This window comes from Scyliorhinus torazame, chromosome 4, assembly GCF_047496885.1.
Source record: "Scyliorhinus torazame isolate Kashiwa2021f chromosome 4, sScyTor2.1, whole genome shotgun sequence".
In the NCBI taxonomy this organism is placed as follows: domain Eukaryota; kingdom Metazoa; phylum Chordata; class Chondrichthyes; order Carcharhiniformes; family Scyliorhinidae; genus Scyliorhinus; species Scyliorhinus torazame.
Genome location: NC_092710.1, coordinates 109,579,991 through 109,600,423, shown reverse-complemented (window position 1 = coordinate 109,600,423; position 20,433 = coordinate 109,579,991). Strand labels below are relative to the sequence as shown.

General features: G+C 47.0%; 1 protein-coding gene across 1 annotated transcript in view; it reads left to right on the top strand.

The window, feature by feature from the left end:
• Nucleotides 1–20,433, top strand: part of gnpat (glyceronephosphate O-acyltransferase) — a 49,757-nt gene that overhangs the window by 10,438 nt on the left and 18,886 nt on the right. Inside the window, exons 6-7 of the mRNA XM_072498470.1 lie at nucleotides 15,051–15,126; nucleotides 20,261–20,412. Coding sequence (XP_072354571.1) covers nucleotides 15,051–15,126; nucleotides 20,261–20,412 — 228 coding nt within the window. The remainder of the gene's footprint in view (nucleotides 1–15,050; nucleotides 15,127–20,260; nucleotides 20,413–20,433) is intronic.

The window sequence follows — 20,433 nt, the reverse complement described above, 5'->3', positions numbered from 1 at the left end:
AATTGAGTCTGGCCTGCGGGATTCAAAAGGCTGATACGGGTCGATGGCTAGGAGTCTCTATTGGGTAGCGATCGCTGGAATCAAACTTACAGTTTCTGGTCGATGTTCTTGCGAAGGTTGCGAGCAGGAGAAGAAGGGAGAGAGAGAGAGAGAGATCTGAACTTGGCCCCTCAATTTATAGGGCTCAGGGGCGTCCCGCCTCTCGGGGCGGCCCTTGACCCTGAGTCCCAAGTGATTGGACTTGTTACCAATCACTGGGTTCGATATGCTCCAATAATGGGGCGATTCCTCAATCGGGGGGTGGTCGTTCACCTGTCTTTGTTTCGGCCACTGCTGGCGCCGAGAGGTCTGGCCCGGCATTCAATTGCTAATGTGTTGCAATTGTTCCCGGGGATAGCCGATTTAAACTGCAGATGTCTGTGTTGATGTGCTGCTAATAGTCGTAGGTATCGATCTGGGCCGACTTCCCCAGAGCCGAATACGCTATTCTGTCTGCAGCTGTCCGTTTGTGTCCTGTTCGCTGCTTTTCCCATCAGCCTTTTCGGTTAGCCATTTTATATCGGGTTTGGGCAAAATTAATAGGGAATCAGCCATTTTAGGTGGCTACAGACCCTCCTTGTGATCCTAACGCGAAGCGTGAAGGATCACACAAATTTTGTCCTTTCCGTTCCCTGACCGGGGGGGGGGTACACCTCCTACCTGGCCACTACTCTGACCCTAGCTATGCACAAAAATTTACCTAAACAATTCTTGATGGCGCTATGTCAGGCAGGGGCATGCATCTACAAAATAAATTTGGAACCTCTAATTTTACCTAAATACACTCATCAAGCATTGCATCATCCTATCTCTCTAAAACATACAACAACAATCATAACATTCCATATACTCTTTCCTGGCTTGGCAGTCACGCTCAGGATCATACATTTTTTTGTTCATAACACGTTTTGTACATCTTTTATTTACAGAAAAACGCAAGTGCATGTTTTATTATTCTGGTTTCATAGATCACTGGGGTCTGGTCATACCCGAATATAGGGGATCGGATCCGATATACCGGGGTTCGAGTGCGGTACGCTCTCCTCCATTTGCGGAGGCGCATAGTCTGCACTGCACAGCAGAGTATTGCCAACGCTAATAGTACTTCAATTACGTTATGAACTTGGCACACCAGGATAATGCAGCGTGGCTGGCGTCTGGTACCCAAACAGGTATCAGCTAAAGTGTCTGCAGACAACCTAGTTCCACTGAACCGGCGTCTGGTCTGTGGACCAGGTATCTGTGGACAAGTTGGTACCGCTGAACAAGCGTCTGGCCACGGTGGGTGTCCATTGGAAAGAGCTAAAAGGTTTCAGGTGAATGGGTGTGTGACGGTGAGAAACATACAACACTTAAACAAAACATACAAACGACATAAAACATCCTGCAGGTTCCATCAGGAAGGACAACACTTTTCCCCAAGTGTTTCCTTTAAATCATCATGTGGACACCTCAGTTCTCTGTTGCGAACAGGGTCGCAAAGGGGTTGGTGGATTGGGGGTCTGACTCGGGGTTGTCCCCTTCTCCCGGGTGCCAAATTCTGAAGTGAATTAATGTTGATAGATCTGCGTGGTATGAGTTGGGGTTGCTTTCGTCGTTGCAGACGAGTCTGGTAGGAGTTGTCGCGGTGCCAGTGGCTTTCGTCAAGTTGTGTGGGGACAAAGTCAGGGTCGTCCGTATGGTTCGATGGTGTGGTTTGTTTAAGAAAGTGATCAGGAAGGGATCACTGGAGTCGAACTCGGAGTCGCTGGGTGTGGGTCCAGGGTAGTAGGGAGGCGTTCTGTGGCTGTCGTCAGAGTCACAGTCGCTGTCTCTGCTGCTGCAGTCTGTGGGCGTTCCAGGGCGGAGTGTAGATTTTGGGGGTGGAGTCGGGGGCGAGTCTGTGTCTGGGCTGGACGTGGTGGGGGTTGGTCTGGTTACGTTGGCTGGGGGCGGGGTGAGGTCTGCTGCGTTAAGCATGACGTGGTGGGCGTGGTTTGACTGTGCTCCATAAGCCTTTAACTGGTTTAGGTGAAACCACGCAGTCTTACCATTTGGGTATTTGATTTTATATACCGATGGGCTTACTTTATCCGTAATGGAGTACGGACCCAAGTATTTCGGAGACAGAAAAGTGCTGGGGTTTTACACAGACAACATCACTTATTGTCCTATATTATACTCCGTAGCATGAACTGCCTTATCAAAACAGGCCTTGCTCTGTTTTCATTTAGTGCCCAGTTTAACAGCGGCTGCTAACTGAGCCATTTTTACATTTGCAAGTAATTGTTCAACGGCTTTCTCGTGGGTGAGGGCCGTAACTTCAGGTCAGGTCTAAACCCAACAAGTACTCTGTCCCTTTCATGGGGCGTCCGGTCATGAGGGTGTGTGGGGTGTAACCTGTGGAGGTGGAAACAGTGTTATGCAAAAACATCAGCGCAAAGGGGAGGACAGAATCCCAAGTGGTGGTGTTCTGCTGGACCATTTTCCTAAGGGTGGTTTTTAGGGTCCGATTCATGCGCTCCACTTTTCCACTCGATTGAGGGTGGTACGCAATGTGAAATTTTTGGGTTATGCCAAATATCGTGAGGACGTTCTGCATGACCTGTCCCGTAAAGTGAGAACCTTGGTCCGATTCAATACTGCGGGGGAGTCCCCATCTTGTAAAGATGTGGTGTGTTAGGATCTTGGCTGTGGTTCTCGTGGTGTTGGTGCGGGCGGGAAATGCTTCCACCCACTTTGTAAAAGTGTCTATGACCACCAGAACATATTTATAGCCATTCCTGCAAGGGGGTAATGGACCTATAAAATCGATCTGGAGGTTAGTCCAGGGGCCGTTAACGGGCCGGGTGTGGCTGAGGTGTGCCTTTTTGGCATATCTATCTGGGTTGTTCTGTGCGCAGATGTTGCAATCCTCAATGTAATGGGATACATCCTCTTTGAGATTTGGCCACCAACAAAGCTGTTTGAGGTGGGCTGCGGTGGGATCGATTCCCTGGTGTCCATGACCATCATGGAATAAACAGATCAATTGGTTCCTATCCTGCTTCGGAACTACATAAAGGGCGTCTTTCAACACCACACCGTCATGTGTGGTTATCGTATTTCTGAACCTTTCGTATGGGGCTGGAAACGTCCCTTTCACGATCTCAGTGAGAGCGCTATCCTGCTTCTGGGCCTCTACTAGATCTGCGATCCTAGTCTGCGTGACCTGAACTGCACTCACTGGCGCACTCACTGGGGCGCTTTCGGGGGGCTTCCAAAAGTCCCCATGCCTGGATCCTGCCTTAGCCAGTGCGTCGGCTTTTACATTTCCAGGGGGGGAGGAACGATGGTGGCTGCGGACTTTTATAATGCCAAAAGTCCTGTCCTTGGCTTTTTGAAAAATATGGCGGAGTAATGGGGCTGAGGGGAGGGGTTTCCCATCCACGGAAACAAATCCTCTTGTTTCCCAGAGGGGCAGAAATTATGTGAGGCTGTTGCAAACGTATAGACTGTCTGAATATATGTCTGCTGGGCTGGGGAAGGAATCGGGGTGCTCTATAATGTAAGCGATGGCCGCAAGCTCTGCTGCCTGCGCGCCTAAGTGTCCGGGTAATTTTAATGCGATTTCTCGAGGGCGCGTCCCTGCGCATCCTCCACATAAATCCCACAACCTGTTATGCGTTGCCCATCCAGGATTATGGAAGATCCATCCACATAGATCTTAATGGGGTCACAATTGTCCGGGTGAGGAGGGCTTTGAGATGGAGTGGCCAGTTTCCTGGGGGCTGTTTTCACGATAAAGGGGCCTGTATTATGGTGGGGCGAGATGATTTCACACTCATGGGGGGTTCCGGGGTACTGTAGATTGTCCGCTAAGTATGTGTGTGTTTTGGTCCGTTTGACTGTGATGTCCCGTCCCTGCAAGAGAAGGGTCCACCTAGCAGCGCGTATCTGGCTGACGGTACCGTCTTTAAGTCGTCCGTCTAGTAAAAGTTGGGTGGGGGAGTGCTCGGTCAAAATGGTGATGGGGTTCAGTCCGGTAATGTATGAAAAGTACTGGACTGCCCAGAAAACTGCGAGCAGGTGCCTCTCACAGGCTGAGAATCCCTGCTCCACAGCATCTAAAATTCGGGAGGCATAAGCCACAGGTCTTAGCTGGTCGTGGCGTTCCTGTAGGAGCACGGCTGAAAGGGTGCGGTCTGTGGTCGCTACCTCTATGGCGTAAGGGGAAAGCGGGTCTGGAACTTGTCGTGCGGGGGTGGCTATGAGTGCCTGTTTTAATGATTCCACAGCATCCGTATGCTGCGGAAGCCATTCCCAGGGGGCTCCTTTCTTTAGGAGGTCTGAGAGGGGTGCTGCCTTGCTGGCGAAACCATCAATGTGGTTTCGGCAGTAGCCAACCAGTCCTAAAAACGACCGGAGGGCTGAAACCTTTTGGGGAAGGGGCAATTTAGCGATCGAGTCAATTATTTTGTGCTCGATCTCGCGTTTGCTGTGTGTGATAATAGTACCCAGATATACCACTTTTTCTTCCAATATCTGGGCCTTTTTGGGGTTGACTTTACATCCAATGGAATGTAGTAATTCCAGGAGTTCGGACAGAAGCTCAATGTGCTCTTCCTTTGTGTCCGTCTGCAGTAGTAGATTGTCTACATACTGTACCAGACATTCGGGGCGAGAAAATTTCGCTAGTCCATTTGCCAGCTGTCAGTGGAAAATGGAGGGGGAGTTGTGGAAGCCTTGTGGCAGGCATGTCCACGTGTATTGCGCTCGGAAAGTGAAGGCAAATTTATACTGGCACGCCTTTGCCAATGGAATGGACCAGAACCCATTACTGACGTCCAAAACCGTGAAATATCGGGCATTGAGTCCCTGTTTGAGCATGGTCTCGGGACTTGTTGCTACGGTGGGGGCTGCTACGGGGTGACTTTATTGAGTTCCTGATAATCAATGGTCAAGCGCCATGATCCGTCGGGCTTTCTTACTGGCCAAATCGGGGCATTATTAGTTGAGGCTACTGATCTTAGGACGCCCTGCTCTAATAAGCTTTCTATAACCTTTAGGATTTCTCCCTCTGCTTCTGGGTGGAATCCGTACTGTTTTTGGGGTCTAGGGTCCGGTCCTGTTACTTGTACGGAGCCAGTCATCCGTCCACAGTCGTGCTTGTGGGTCGCGAATGCTGCCCTGTTCTTTCGCAGGACTGCCCTAACCTGCCGGTCCGTGCTGAGTGTGGTGGGGTTGAACCAAAACTCGCCTACTGCGCTAATTTTGTTCATATAGTCCCCAATGTTGAGCATTGCGGGGCTCTAGCGGATTTCGCCATCTTCCAGACACACTGGTTGACTGGATCGAAAGAGAGGTGGTGGGAATTCATGAAGTCGATTCCCAAAATAGTGTTCTGTTTGGGGCAGGTCGACTAAGACTACGGGGTGTTTTGTGTTAATGGTTCCGATTTGGATGGGTACAGGGGCTGTGATGTGTCCCTGCTGTGAGTGGCCTGTGAAGCCGCTGAGGGTGATAGTGGCTGTAGTGGGCCACGTGTCCTTACCAAGGGTGGAGGAATTTAAGGTGGTGCGGGACCCTCCTGTGTCCCAAAGAAACTCGATTGGCTATCCCCAAATTTTTGCTGCGACTACGGGTCGTCCTGACCTATCCCAAAGGGTATCGCAGACCCAACTGGGGGAGCCTGTACACCGTCAGTCCGTTCCGGTCAAGTCCGTCTGATCCAAACGGGCGCTAACGCTATGTATGGGGTCTGCCTTTTTCTTACTGAATGCCTATCTGTTGGGCTCTCGTGGCTTTTTAGGGACATTGCATTCTTTTGCAAAATGTCCCAACTGTCTGCAGTTGTAGCATTCTTGCGGTTTTGCTGGGGGCTGCTCTTTCCCTCGTTTACCCAGGCGGGGTTGTGAAGAGTGGTTCTTACTGCCTGCACGTCTGCGTCAGCTTGTTTTTCCTCGGGGGTTCTAGCTGCGGGTTTATTGTGGGCCGACTGTTCCCAAACGCGGGACAATCTTTTGACCACCCACTTCTCATTATGAGCCATAATTACTACAGGCATTCCGTCCTGCTTCCGTGGCATGGGAGATAAGGATGCGGGTCCATTTGGCCATATTGTCTGCGGACAAATGGGCACGGTCTTTGTTGCCGAAAACGGCTTCAAAGTGAATCCACAAGCGTCCTGCGAACGCTGTGGGGTGTTCAGACTTTTTCTGTCTGCACTTATTTAGGCCACCTACAGGATCACCCCGGTTATACCCGATCGCATCCAGGATCGCGGTATGCATTTCTGCAAGGGTGCCTCCTCCTACGTTTTGTGGGTCGGGAAGGGCTGCCGCGACCGATGGGTCTAAGCTGAGGACCGTGAGCTTTACCTGCTCTTTCTCATCCAGGCCGTACAAGGTCGCCTGGTGTTTGACGGTGGCAAAGAAATGGTGTGGGTCTGAAGCGGGGAGGAACGGTGTGATTTTAGCACACGCGTCCCGTGATTGGGTCACTGTGAGGGGGGTGGAATATAAGACTTCTGCCTCGTCTGCTGTGGCTGTGCGGTGGGTTGTTACAGGGTTCACGGGAGCCTGAATTACCTGCTGTGTGGGGGGTGGGGGTGCTTTCCTCCTTTGGGGCTTTCCCTGCGCACATGTTCCCTGAACATCTCTCTGCGCTGTCTCCTGCAATTCTTCCCAATCAGGGCCGTCTTCCTGTTCTAATCTTTCCCCAAAGGTGTCTTGGAATCCCTTTTGGACAGAAAGCATTGATTGCAGGTCTGCAATTTGCTTTCGGCACTTTGCGTGGTCTAAGGTACTCTGCCTTTGTTCCGTGGTTGTAGCGTGGAGTGCTCTCAAGGCTGCCTTGAGATCACTACATTGCTTCTGTAGCGTCTCCACCTGCTTCTCTGTCTCTTTCTTAACCAGGACTGCACGCTGCGTGTCCTGATAAACCTTCTCATACTGGGATTGAAAACTGCTTAAATGCGCCAGACAAGACTGGTGACCCCGTTTGGCGTAAGCCACCTCTTCGTCCTTGGCTTCTAACTGCCTTTTCAATTCCAGGTTCTCTTTTTCCATCTCGCATACATCGATTTTACTCAGAGAATATGCCTTCTATTTCTTTTCGGTGCGTCCTGACGATATCCTCTGTGCCTCGCAATTGTGCCATACAGGACACAATTGCCATCGGCTTGTGCGCTTTCGCTAAGCTTTTCTTATGAATTTCACTCATGTTCTCCCACCAAGTATGCCCTATACTTCCGGGACCTGAGTCGTCATTATTACAGAAACCGCTCCACACGGGCCATCCTTTGCCCTGTAGGAATTTCCGAATTTCCACTTCCCAAATGGGACACTGTCCCACTTTAATGCTGCTGATCGGCGCGACCGCAAATTCTTCGAGGTTCATGAGGCGTTGCATTGCCTGCATGGCCATCTCTCTTGTCTGCTTGCTACGTTCAAATTTGGAACAGGGGGCTAAGGTGGTGCCGTAGATGCGGGTACGGCTTGCGTTAATTTCCGAAAATATCGACTTCCGACAGTTTTGACGCAACAAAATCTATCAGTTTTACCTTATAACCCTGTTAGTTACGCATGCATACACACACTTCCGAATTGTGAATTATTAACCAAACCGCTTGAACACTTGTGGTTTTTTTTGTTTTGTTTTTGTTTCCAATTGGATTCTATTCAAATTTCTGGGGTTCTCCCGGAATGGTTTTCCACTTCTATGTCGGGTCCCGGCGGAGTTGCCAATTATGTTGCTCTTATTGGTCTTAGTTTTATTAGCTCTAATTATGTCACCTTTGCTCACGAGTCGCCAGGTATCTTTCTGATACCGCCACGTGGTTCAAGCTCGAGTTATGATTAATAAGACAGCACACCGCTTAGTAAGATTGAAATCAACGGTCATTTATTATGTACAGCAATAAATACTTACACAATAATCCTACTTTCTATATCACAACCTACCACTACTGGCCAATACTTAACTTTTGGGAATGGCCCACCAGGTCAGGGAAACAAATAACTTATTGAATTGAGTCTGGCCTGCGGGATTCAAAAGGCTGATACGGGTCGATGGCTAGGAGTCTCTATCGGGTAGCGATCGCTGGAGTCAAACTTACAGTTTCTGGTCGATGTTCTTGCGAAGGTTGCGAGCAGGAGAAGAAGGGAGAGAGAGATCTGAACTTGGCCCCTCAATTTATAGGGCTCAGGGGCTTCCCGCCTCTCGGGGCGGCCCTTGACCCTGAGTCCCAAGTGATTGGACTTGTTACCAATCACTGGGTTCGATATGCTCCAATAATGGGGCGATTCCTCAATCGGGGGATGGTCGTTCACCTGTCTTTGTTTCGGCCACTGCTGGCGCCGAGAGGTCTGGCCCGGCATTCAATTGCTAATGTGTTGCAATTGTTCCCGGGGATAGCCGATTTAAACTGCAGATGTCTGTGTTGATGTGCTGCTAATAGTCGTAGGTATCGATCTGGGCCGACTTCCCCAGAGCCGAATACGCTATTCTGTCTGCAGCTGTCCGTTTGTGTCCTGTTCGCTGCTTTTCCCATCAGCCTTTTCGGTTAGCCATTTTATATCGGGTTTGGGCAAAATTAATAGGGAATCAGCCATTTTAGGTGGCTACAGACCCTCCTTGTGATCCTAACGCAAAGCGTGAAGGATCACACAAATTTGGTCAATACTTAACTTTTGGGAATGGCGACCTGTTGCTGTACGTGGCGGATCCAATGGAGGGGATGGTGGAGGTCATGCAGACTCTAAGGGAGTTTGGGGAGTTTTCGGGCTATAAGCTCAATGTAGGGAAGAGTGAGCTCTTTGTATTACAGGCGGGGGACCAAGAAAGAGGGATAGGGGACCTACCGCTGAGGAAGGCGGAGGGGAGCGGAGAGAGGAGGATTTCAAAAGATGGGACATGTTACCGCTCTCGCTGGCGGGTAGAGTGCAGTCGGTCAAAATGGTGGTCCTTCCGAGGTTTCTGTTTGTGTTTCAGTGCCTTCCCATCGTGATCACGAAGGCCTTTTTAAGAGAGTAGGCTGGAGTATTATGGGGTTTATGTGGGCGAATAAGACCCCGAGAGTAAGGAGAGGGTTCCTGGAACGCAGTAGGGACCAAGGAGGGCTGGCGCTGCCAAACTTGGGGAGCTACTACTGGGCAGCAAATGTGGCGATGATCCACAAGTGGGTTATGGAGGGAGAGGGGGCAGCATGGAAGAGGATGGAGATGGCATCCTGTAAAGGAACGAGCCGGGGGGCGTTGGTGACGGCACAGCTGCCGCTCTTGCCGACAAAGTATACCACGAGCCCAGTGGTGGCGGCAACGCTAAGGATCTGGGGCCAGTGGAGACGGCACCGGGGTGCAATGGGAGCATCGGTGTGGTCCCCGATCAGGGGTAACAACTGGTTTGTCCCGGGGAAGTTGGACGGGGGGTTCCAGAGCTGGCATCGGGCGGGGATTGGAAGAATGGGGGACCTGTTCATCGACGGGACGTTTGCGAGCCTAGGGGCACTGGAGGAGAAGTTCGAGTTACCCCCGGGAAATGCCTTTAGATATAAGCAGGTGAGGGCTTTTGTGAGGCGACAGGTGAGGGAATTCCCGTTGCTCCCGGCACAAGAAGTTCAATATAGGGTGATCTCGGGTGTCTGGGTCGGGGAGGGCAAGGTGTCGGAAATACACCAGGAGTTGAAAGAAGAGGGGGAAGCGCTGGTAGAAGAGTTGAAGGGTAAATGGGAGGAGGAGCTGGGGGTGGAGATCGAGGAAGGTCTGTGGGCTGATACCCTAGTTGGGCTAATTCCTCCTCCTAATGTGCCAGGCTCAGCCTGATACAATTTATAGTGGTCCACAGAGCGCACTTGACGGGGACGAGGTTGAGTAGGTTCTTTGGGGTAGAGGACAGATGTGGAAGGTGCTCAGGGAGCCCGGCGAACCATGTCCATATGTTTTGGTCATGCCCGGCACTGGAGGGGTTCTGGAGAGGAGTGGCGGGATCAATATCTCAGGTGGTGAAAGTCCGGGTCAAGCCAAAGCAAGCTGGGGGCTAGCAATATTTGGAGTAGTGGACGAACCGAGAGTGCAGGAGGCGAAAGAGGCCGGCATTCTGGCCTTTGCGTCCCTAGTAGCCCGGCGAAGGTTCTTGCTAATGTGGAAGGAGGCGAAGCCCCCCAGCCTGGAGGCCTGAATAAATAATATGGCTGGGTTCATAAAGTTGGAGAGGATTAAGTTCGCCTTGTGAGGGTCTGCGCAGGGGTTCTACAGGCGGTGGCAACCGTTCCTAGACTATCTCGCGAAGCGTTAGAGGAAGGTCAGTCAGCAGCAACCTTGGGGGGTGGGGAGGGGTGGAGGGGAGGTCCTGGGAGGAGGGGGGGGGGGGGGGCGGGGAAGGGGGGACTGCCTGGGAGGGTGGATGCGCAAGAGATAACATGAAGGGTCGGGAAAACTGGCACGTACGGGTGAGGGCCAGTGTACAAAGCTGTGTAAATATATCATTTTGCCATGTATATATCTTGCTCTGCGTGATTTCTCTTTTTTTTTTTGTTGGGGGGGTGGTGGTTATTGTTTGTAAGGGAGAAAAATTGTGTTAAAAAACTTTAATAAATATATATTTTAAAAAAAACTTTTGGGAATGGCCCACCAGGTCAGGGAAACGAATGACTTATCGAATTGAGTCTGGCCTGCGGGATTCAAAAGGCTGATACGGGTCGATGGCTAGGAGTCTCTATCGGGTAGCGATCGCTGGAGTCAAACTTACAGTTTCTGGTCGATGTTCTTGCAAAGGTTGCGAGCAGGAGAAGAAGGGAGAGAGAGAGAGAGAGATCTGAACTTGGCCCCTCAATTTATAGGGCCCAGGGGCTTCCCGCCTCTCGGGGCGGCCCTTGACCCTGAGTCCCAAGTGATTGGACTTGTTCCCAATCACTGGGTTCGATATGCTCCAATAATGGGGCGATTCCTCGATCGGGGGGTGGTCGTTCGCCTGTCTTTGTTTCGGTCACTGCAGAGGTCTGGCCCAGCATTCAATTGCTAATATGTTGCAATTGTACCCGGGGATTGCCGATTAAACTGCAGATGTCTGGGTTGATGTGCTGCTAATAGTCGTAGGTATCAATCCGGGCCGACTTCCCCAGAGCCGAATACTCTATTCTGTCTGCAGCTGTCCGTTTGTGTCATGTTGGCTGCTTTTCCCATCAGCCTTTTCGGTTAGCCATTTTATATCGGGTTTTGGCCAAATTAATCGGGAATCAGCCATTTTAGGTGGCTACAAACCGATCTGGTGCCTTTAAGGTAATGGGACGTCCCCAGACTCTTCATGGGAGCATTGTAAAACAAAAGTGTGGCAATGAGCCACATAAGATATTAGATCACATGACCAAAAGCTTGGTCAAAGAGGTAGCCTTTAAGGAATATCCTAAAGGAAGAAAATGAGGTAGAGAGGCAGAATGATACAGAATGAAATGAATGAATGAATGAAATGAAAATCGCTTATTGTCACAAGTAGGCTAAAAAAAAAAAGTTACTGTGAAAAGCCCCTCGTCGCCACATTCCGGCGCCTGTTCGGGAAGACTGGTACGGGAGGGTATTCCAGAGCGAGGAGCCTCGGACACTGTTAATAGCCATGGCTGGTGTGTGTAAGGAGTAGGTGCATGGAGGGGTTTGTGGAGAGATTTGAATGTATTGTGAGAATTCTAAAAAATGATTCCATGTACAGACATTGGAGCTTGTCAAAGACAAGATTAGAAGTGCAGAAGGTGAATTAAGGCCACAGCACTTTGAATGAGTGGTTAGCTTATGGAGGATGGAACTGGGGAGGTAGAAATAAGAGTATTGGAGAAATGTAGTCAGGAAGTGATAGAGGTGTAGATTAAGGTCACTGGCTGCAGTCCATTCGGGTGTTTTTTGAGGCTTTCACCTGTAGAAGCTTGATTGCAATGCTTCTTCCAGGACGTGATGGGTGAGTAATTGAAGGAATGAGATATTCCTGAACTTCAGAATGCGGAAAATGGAGAATAGTTGGGAGGTTCCAGTCAGACTATTGAGGATGGGGTGCTCGCAAATTTTAAAGTTATAGTGACAGAGCTGATGAATATGGACAGGTTATTGATGCCAGGATTAGGGCACTTGCTGTAGTTATACAGGGCCTTGGTGAGGCCACACCTGGAATATTGTGTGCCGTTTTGGTCTCCTTATCTGAGGAAGAATGTTCTTGCTATAGAGGGAGTGCAGCAAAGTTTACCAGACTGATTCCTGGGATGGTGGGACTGACTTGTGAAGAGATTGAGTTGGTTATGATCATATTCGGTGGAGTTTGAAAGAATGAGGTGGTATCTCATAGAAACTTACAAAATTCTAAAAGGAGTAGACAGAGTCGATGCAGGAAGGATAGTTCCGATGGTGGGGGAGTCCAGAACCAAGGGCCGCAGCCTGAGGTTCCGGGGTAGACCATTTAGGACTGAGATGACGAAAAATCTCTACACCCAGAGAGTGGTGAGCCTGTGGAATTCTCTACCAGAGAAAGCAGTTGAGGCCAAAACATTGTATATTTCCTAGAAGGAGTTCGATATAGCTCTTGGGGTTAAAGGGATCATAGGATATGGTGGAAAGCAGACCCAAAAGGCCAAATGGCCTCCTATTTTCTATATTTCTATGAGAGGGGGAAAGTGACTGGTCAGGAACTGGATATGAAATGGTCATCAACAGCATACAATTAGGAAAACAGGGATAGTTGGAAAAGAAACAATGGATTAAGGAGGGTCTTGTGCCTGGAGGAGGCAGAGGCAGTAAAATGTTAGATTTCTCATAAATGAAAAGGGACGGTACATAGGGAGGAAAGACAATTTGTCATGTCCAAGCATGTTTGGAGCTTTTCATTCTCTGCAACATTTAAAAGGGCAGAATAAATAGACATATACATTATATTATATTCAAGTAAAGTGAAGTGTTCTATTGGTAGTGAGAAAGAGCTAAGAAGCATGCATGAATTGAACTCAAATTACTCCTCCAACTTGTATTATCCCTTCCACTTAAACTATTTTTAAAAATCAGTTCTACTTTTAAAATCAGTTCTATTGTTGCTTAATCTGAAACACGGATTTTTCCAATTTTTTTCTGTAATCAGCTATGGTATATGGCTAGAAAGACTGCATTTTAAATTCCATCAGAGTAACATCATTGATAAAATTATCCAATTCTATCCTTCTGCAGCCAAATTCAGTAATTTTTCAAACTTACACCCTTCAGAAAGAATTGTGTTAAAGATTAAGTGACAATTGAACTTTTTTTAAAAAAAATTATTTAATTGTTTAATTGAAGTTGGGGTGCAGTTCATGCATGTTTCTTCGCTCTTTCTCACTACCAATAGAGAAAACTTCACTTGTATATAATATGATATATATGTCTCTTTTGTGATGAATGTAGGAATTTAAGATATGTATTTGGTTCAGGAAGGGTTAAACCCTGGGTGAGTATGTGACTGTTGCAGTCATGTTTCTAAAAATTCTGGTTTGAATGGCAGCTAGGCTTTTTGGAGCTAGAGGTGCAATGCTTTAGCATTGTAAAAGTTTGGGATAATGAATTTTAATTAAGAGGGTTCCCTGCAGAATTGTTGATTAGAGACATTATATGCTCAGCTTAGTGAGATGATGTAGTTAATGGGAGGAGCGCAGGATTGAAGCAGTCTGGTATTGAGGTTTTCAGAGTGTTTGTTTTTGGCTGGAAGGAAGTTTCTGAAGAAATACAGCCAGAGATTATGCATTATTCTGTCAGGGTGTCAGGTCTCTTTTTTTCAAGCACACATGAATTTCTCTTAAAGTGGAGTATTCAAGACATCGCTATATAGCAAGTATTCCTGAGTGCTAACTGTCTTTATAAGCGGATTGGAACCTGAGATGGTTTTGTCGTTTGAGTGGAAATAAATAAAGCAGTTAAGGGTTATTGTGTCACTGTATTGATTAGTATTAAGGGGTAATTGTAAGCTTTTCTTTGTGTGATGTTAAAGATATTTTAATACTGTGTTAGTAATTAAGTTTGTTTTAATACACCATATTCCTACTTTACGTGAAATCCCTCCTTGAGTGAGGTATCGTTTCCTCACAGTCTTCCAAAATTAAAATAAAATATTGGGGTTTCTGTCCAGTACCGTAGCCACTGTTGGTGTCTAGTCCAGGATTTACCTCTGCCCTGTAAGTCTGAGAAAGTCTTTTCTGCATTGACAAAAATAACATAATGATTATGGAACTGAGGCAATATAACATTTTTATTCATGGAAGCCTTTGTTTAACAATCCCGCACTACCATCATAAAGCCTTGTTCAATGGGAATACTGATATAAGGATCATCACAAGAATGTGATGGTGCTTCTGGAAATCGCTGAAATAGGCCTGTGGATTCATTGCCCAGTTTACATAGAATTTACAGTGCAGAAGGAGGCCATTCGGCCCATCGAGTCTGCACCGGCTCTTGGAAAGAGCACCCTACCCAAGGTCCACACCTCCACCCTATCCCCATAACCCTGTAACCCCACCCAACACTAAGGGCAATTTTGGACACTAAGGGCAATTTATCATGGCCAATCCACCTAACCTGCACATCTTTGGACTGTGGGAGGAAACCGGAGCACCCGGGGGAAACCCACGCACACACGGGGAGGATGTGCAGACTCCGCACAGACAGTGACCCAAGCCGGAATCGAACCTGGGACCCTGGAGCTGTGAAGCAATTGTGCTAACCACAATGCTACCGTGCTGCCCCTTTACAATGTGAAAAGTCCAGATGAAATAAACACCTGGTTCAAGCTGCACTGCATTAGAGAGGAAAGTTCTGTGGAGTCTTATATTTTTTCTCCAGAAAAAAAATATTATTTGCTGCTAATAATAATAATCATAATGTTCGTGTCACAAGTAGGCTTAAATTAACACTGCAATGAAGTTACTATGAAAATCCCCCAGTCGCCACACTCCGGCGTCGGTTCGGGTACACAGACAGAGAATTGCTGTTCTAAGTGGGCTACATTTCTTCTGTATAAGTGGAAGCCTGTGTGTTAACTGAAAACTCATTTTTCAGAACGGTGATGCTCCTGTTGAATTTTTTGTGGAGGGGACTAGAAGTCGTACTGGAAAATCTCTGATTCCCAAATTAGGTGAGCTTGAGGGTATTTTTTTTGTAGAGTTAAAGAACCCTTGTGTAACTGAAATTCGCTAATCATGCAGTCTTAAACCATACAGATCCAACATATTGTGATTTTTGCATTTTTTTATATCTGTTATCTTCCTGGTACTAACAAGAAGTGCCTGGGACCACCTGCAACCCTCTTCTGCTTTTTCCAATACCCTGCTACTGTGTACATACCTGCCACTGCTCACGATCCAGCATTGCAGCGATGACTGGTTATCTGCACAGATTAATTTTAAGTTGATGTGAAACCAAGACCACAAATTATTGATTCCTGTTTAACAACTTGCCATTGTGGGCTTTGTATTCACGACCTCTGGGTTACTAGTCGCAATCTAGAACCACTATAATAATGAATGCTTGTAAAAACTGTATATTTGTGATGACTAGGCAAATACACACATGTTGCTAACAGATCCTCAGACACAATACAGCAACTTGCACAGGAAAAAGCAAAACCTCATCCCAAGTTATGGTTCACGATTGCTTCCTGTTTTATGATCTATTGGATAAGATTCTCGTCTTACACAGTAGCACATCAGCCAGTCACAATCCTGGCTGTGCAGCCCTTTATTCCCTGAGATTTGGAGATCCAGAACGTGACATTACATCACTTCAACAACATGGAAATTGTTATGACACAATTGTCACTTTAGCTTTTGGACTTTCTGTAGACAATGAGCCAATATGCTTGGACTGCCCTTTACCAGTGGTTTCATTAGCGAAATAAGAGGAAGCTATGGAACTTTCCACAAAGCATCACTCCCTCAGATATTTCTGCTACAGTTCAACTAGGCACGGTAAACATAATTATCTATCGATTTCTGAAGACAGGAAAGAAATGGAAATATGATGAGAAAAAAAGACATGTTTGATCAGCCAAATGGTGTTCGGTGGTTGCTGAAATTTCATAGTTTTTCCAAATATTTAAGTTGCCTCCAACTTATTTAATGGAAAGAGAATTTTAAATTCTGATAACATTATATTGGAGTTGGGCAGCACAGTGGCACAGTGGTTAGCATTGCTGCCTCACGACACCGAGGTCCCAGGTTCGATCCCGACTCTGGGTCACTGTCCGTGTGGAGTTTGCACATTCTTTCCGTGTTTGCGTGGGTTTCGCCCCATAACCCAAAAATGTGCAAGATAGCTGGATTGGCCACACTAAATTGCCCCTTAATTGGAAAAAATGAATTGAATAATCTAAAATTCAAAACAAAAACATTATATTGGAGTTGAGCTGTTGTTCAATGTTATGTGAACACACTGAATGTTAAATAGCCATAAATATATACAACGTTCACTCGGACTTAACTAGGACTTACATTAGTGTTGTGATAATTGAAAAAACAGACCAGGAAGAGAAAAGATAAGCAAACTGTATATAAGTTACTTGAAACCCCATGCTTATCCAATAGATCATGAAACCCCATGTTGTTCTTTGTTGTTCAGTAGCACAGAATTCTGCCAGACACCACTCCAGTAGCACGGTAGCACAAGTGATTAGCACTGTGGCTTCACAGCGCCAGAGTCCCAGGTTCGATTCCCTGCTGGGTCTGTGCGGAGTCTGCATGTTCTCCCCATGTCTGCTTGGGTTTCCTCTGGGCGCTCCGATATCCTCCCAGAGTTCAAAGACGTGCGGGTTAGGTGGATTGGCCATGATAAATTGCCCTTAGTGACCAAAAAAGGTTAGGAGGGGTTACTGGGAATAGGGTGGAAGTGAGGGCTTAAGTGGGTCGGTGCAGACTCGATGGGCCGAATGGCGGCCTCCTGCACTGTATGTTCTATGTCTATGTGCAGAAATCATAGATTGTATGCATGTAATACAGACTCTTCATCCTCTGCAGGTAAAAGGATTGAAACAAGAACCAATAAGTAAAATTGCTAATATTCTAAACATTATACTGCCAACAATCAGAAATATAATCTGGGGCAGCACTGTGGCGCAGTGTTTAGCACTGGGATTACGGCGCTGAGGACCCGGGTTCGAATCCCGGCCCTGGGTCACTGTCCATGTGGAGTTCGCACATTCTCCCCGTGTCTCCGTGGGTTTCACCCCCACAACCCAAAGATGTGCAGGTTAGATAATGGGGCTGGTTTAGCACAGTGGGCTAAGACAGCTGGCTTGTAATGCATAACAAGACCAGCGCGGGTTCAATTCCCGTTCCAGCCTCCCCGAACAGGCGCCGGAATGTGGCGACTAGGGGCTTTTCACAGTAACTTCATTGAAGCCTACTTGTGACAATAAGCGATTATTATTATTATTATTATTAGATGGATTGGCCCCTTAATTGGAAAAAAAAATTGGGTACTCTAAATTTATTTAAAAAACAAGAAATATAATCTGAAGCGTAAAGTAACGTGCTATCTGCAACAAACAGAAAATAAACCTATATTCACATCACCCAAATACAGGGATATATGTATGCTGGCTGAATCTACTCGCGCATAAACTTTTCGCATCTCTAACTACAGGAATGTTTTAAATTCACAAACATGGTCGGGGAGGTCAATGTTTTCTATTGCACTTGCTTACATGCTGCACAGAACCCATCAAAACAAACATTTTGGGCATTCATGCTCTGCAATTTATGGAACTGACAATGTAGACACTGGTCCTGATTTTCTGTACAATACGAATACAGTTGCAATTGTTCTTTTTTATTTGTTCTTGGGGTGTGGGCGTTGCAGGGTGGGGCCAGCATTTGTTGCCCATCCCTAATTGCCCTTGAACTGAATAGCTTGCTAGGCCATTTCAGCTTTGGTGGTGGTGGGGGGGGGGGGGATGAAATGTGGGCGTTGCCCATCCTTTATTACCCTTAAACTGAGTGGCTTGCTGGGCCAGAGGACATTTAAGGGTCAACCATATCGGTGTGGATTTGGTGTCACATGTAGGCCAGAGCAAGTAAGGACGGCAGGTTTCTTTCCTAAAAGGACATTCGTAAACCAGATTTTATGACAATCGACAATGGTTTCATGGTCATCATTAGACTTTTAATTCCAGATTTTTATTGAATTTGACGGAAAGCAGAGTCCGCAGAGCATCGTTCTGGGTCTCAGGATTATGAGTCCAGTGACAATACCACTAAGCCACCACCACCTCAATTACTTGATTATATGTTTTAGTGATGTTGGGTGTAAGATAAATATTGGCCAGAATACAAACCAAGAACTCCCTTTCTCCTCATCAAAACGTACAGTAGGATATATTTCTCTTTATCAGCTTATTGGAAAGACAGCACCTCAGACAGTGTAGCATTAACTCATTTTGCAATCTTGGACTCGGGCCCCGGGAGGCCATATTCGGGATGTCAGACCAGCCAGGATTGGAAACTGGTGCAGAGGCAGATGTCGTAGCCTTCGCCTCGTTGATCGCCCGAAGGCGGATCCTGATGGGATGGAGAGCAACCTCCACCCTGTGCCCTGGCGTGGCGGGGGGACCTGTTGGAATACTTGACCCTTGAGAAGGTTAAGTTTGAACTGAGGGGAAGGATTGGAGGGGTTCTACAATTCATGGGCATTATTCATCATTCACTTTCAAGAACTAGATAACATCGAACATTAGTTTTGGGGGGGTGGGGGGTGGAAGGGTGGGGGGGGGGGGGGGGGGGGAGATGGGTGTTAATGGTGCCAATGGGTGATTCCTGATTCCTTTTTGTCAGTTTATGTGAACATGTGGGCGAATGTTTTGGGTTTGGTGGGAGGATGGGATTGTTGTTATCGATATGGGGATTGACATATTTGTTACTGATTATCGCTTATTACTGATTGTTTATTGGTTGGTGGGTGTAAATTTGGGATAAAATGCGAAAAAGGAGAATAAAGAAATGTTTTTTTTTAAACTCATTTTGCAATCTAATGCCATTCCATGATTAGTGTTAAAGTCTCTGGAGTGTAATTTTAATTCATCATTTTCTGACTCTGTGCCACTAAACTGCAGGCCACACCTGCACAAAAGCATATTTCAAGTACTTAGTGAAGTAGTTGATGTTTGTCAAAAAAAAAATCAATATTATTGTCATTGCAGTTCGTAGTTTCCTCAAAGACTGAGTCAGTTGCGCTCCAATTAAATACATTGTGGTTTTCAATTTGCAATAGTGCTGCCAATCTGAGTGATCTTTATTTCTTTTAGCAATTGGTATAGGACCCTCTGTGCATCACACGCTGCAGCTTAAGTGAAACTGCTGCAGGATTATCTTTTTAAATAGTCTTCACTTTAACATCAAAAAATCCACATGCATCCTGGTGCTGTTGCAAGGAGCTCCAGGCAATCCAGAGCAAGTCAATGCTATTGGGTTCAAGCTGTAGCATTGTGAAACAACTTGATCATAGAATTTACAGTGCAGAAGCAGGCCATTCGGCCCATCGAGTCTGCCCCGGCTCCCAGAAAGAGCACCCCACCCAAGCCCACACCTCCATCCTATCCCCACAACCCAGTAACCCCACCCAACACTAAGGGCAATTTTGGACACTAAGGGCAATTTAGCATGGCCAATCCACCTAACCTGCACATCTTTGGACTTTGGGAGGAAACCGGAGCACCCGGAGGAAACCCACACACACACGGGGAGAACGTGCAGACAGTGACCCAAGCCGGAAATCGAACCTGCGACCCTGGAGCTGTGAAGCAATTGTGCTAACCACTATGCTACCGTGCTGCCCTAATATATCTATTGATATCTATTTATAATCTATATTATTGTCACGAGTAGGCATTAACACTACAATGAAATTACTATGAAAATCCCCAAGTCAGCACTCTCTGGCGCCTGTTTGGTACACTGAGGGAGAGTTCAAAATGTCCAATTCACCTAACAAGCACGTCTTTCGGGACTTGTGGGAGGAAACCGAAGCGCCCGGAGGAAACGCACGCAGACACTGGTAGAATGTGCAGACTCTGCACAGATAGTGACCCAAGCAGGAATCAAACCTGGAACCCTGGCTCTGTGAGGCAACAGTGCTAACCACTAACAGTGCTAGGTGACTGCTGAAGTATTGTCCATATAAATGCAAATACTTTATGCTTTCAGTAATATAGTTTAAGAAAAATGTTGTACTTTCAGTACTCTTATTTATATAGATTCTTAACATGTTCTCGTTCACAGGATTGTTCAACATTGCAATTGAACCTTTTCTGATGGGGGAAGTTTTCGACATGTACTTAGTTCCCATAAGTATAAGTTATGAGCGTATCCTGGAGGAATCCCTCTACGCACACGAGCTTCTGGGAGTACCAAAGCCAAAGGAATCTACTTCCGTGTGTGCAGGTTTCTTATTG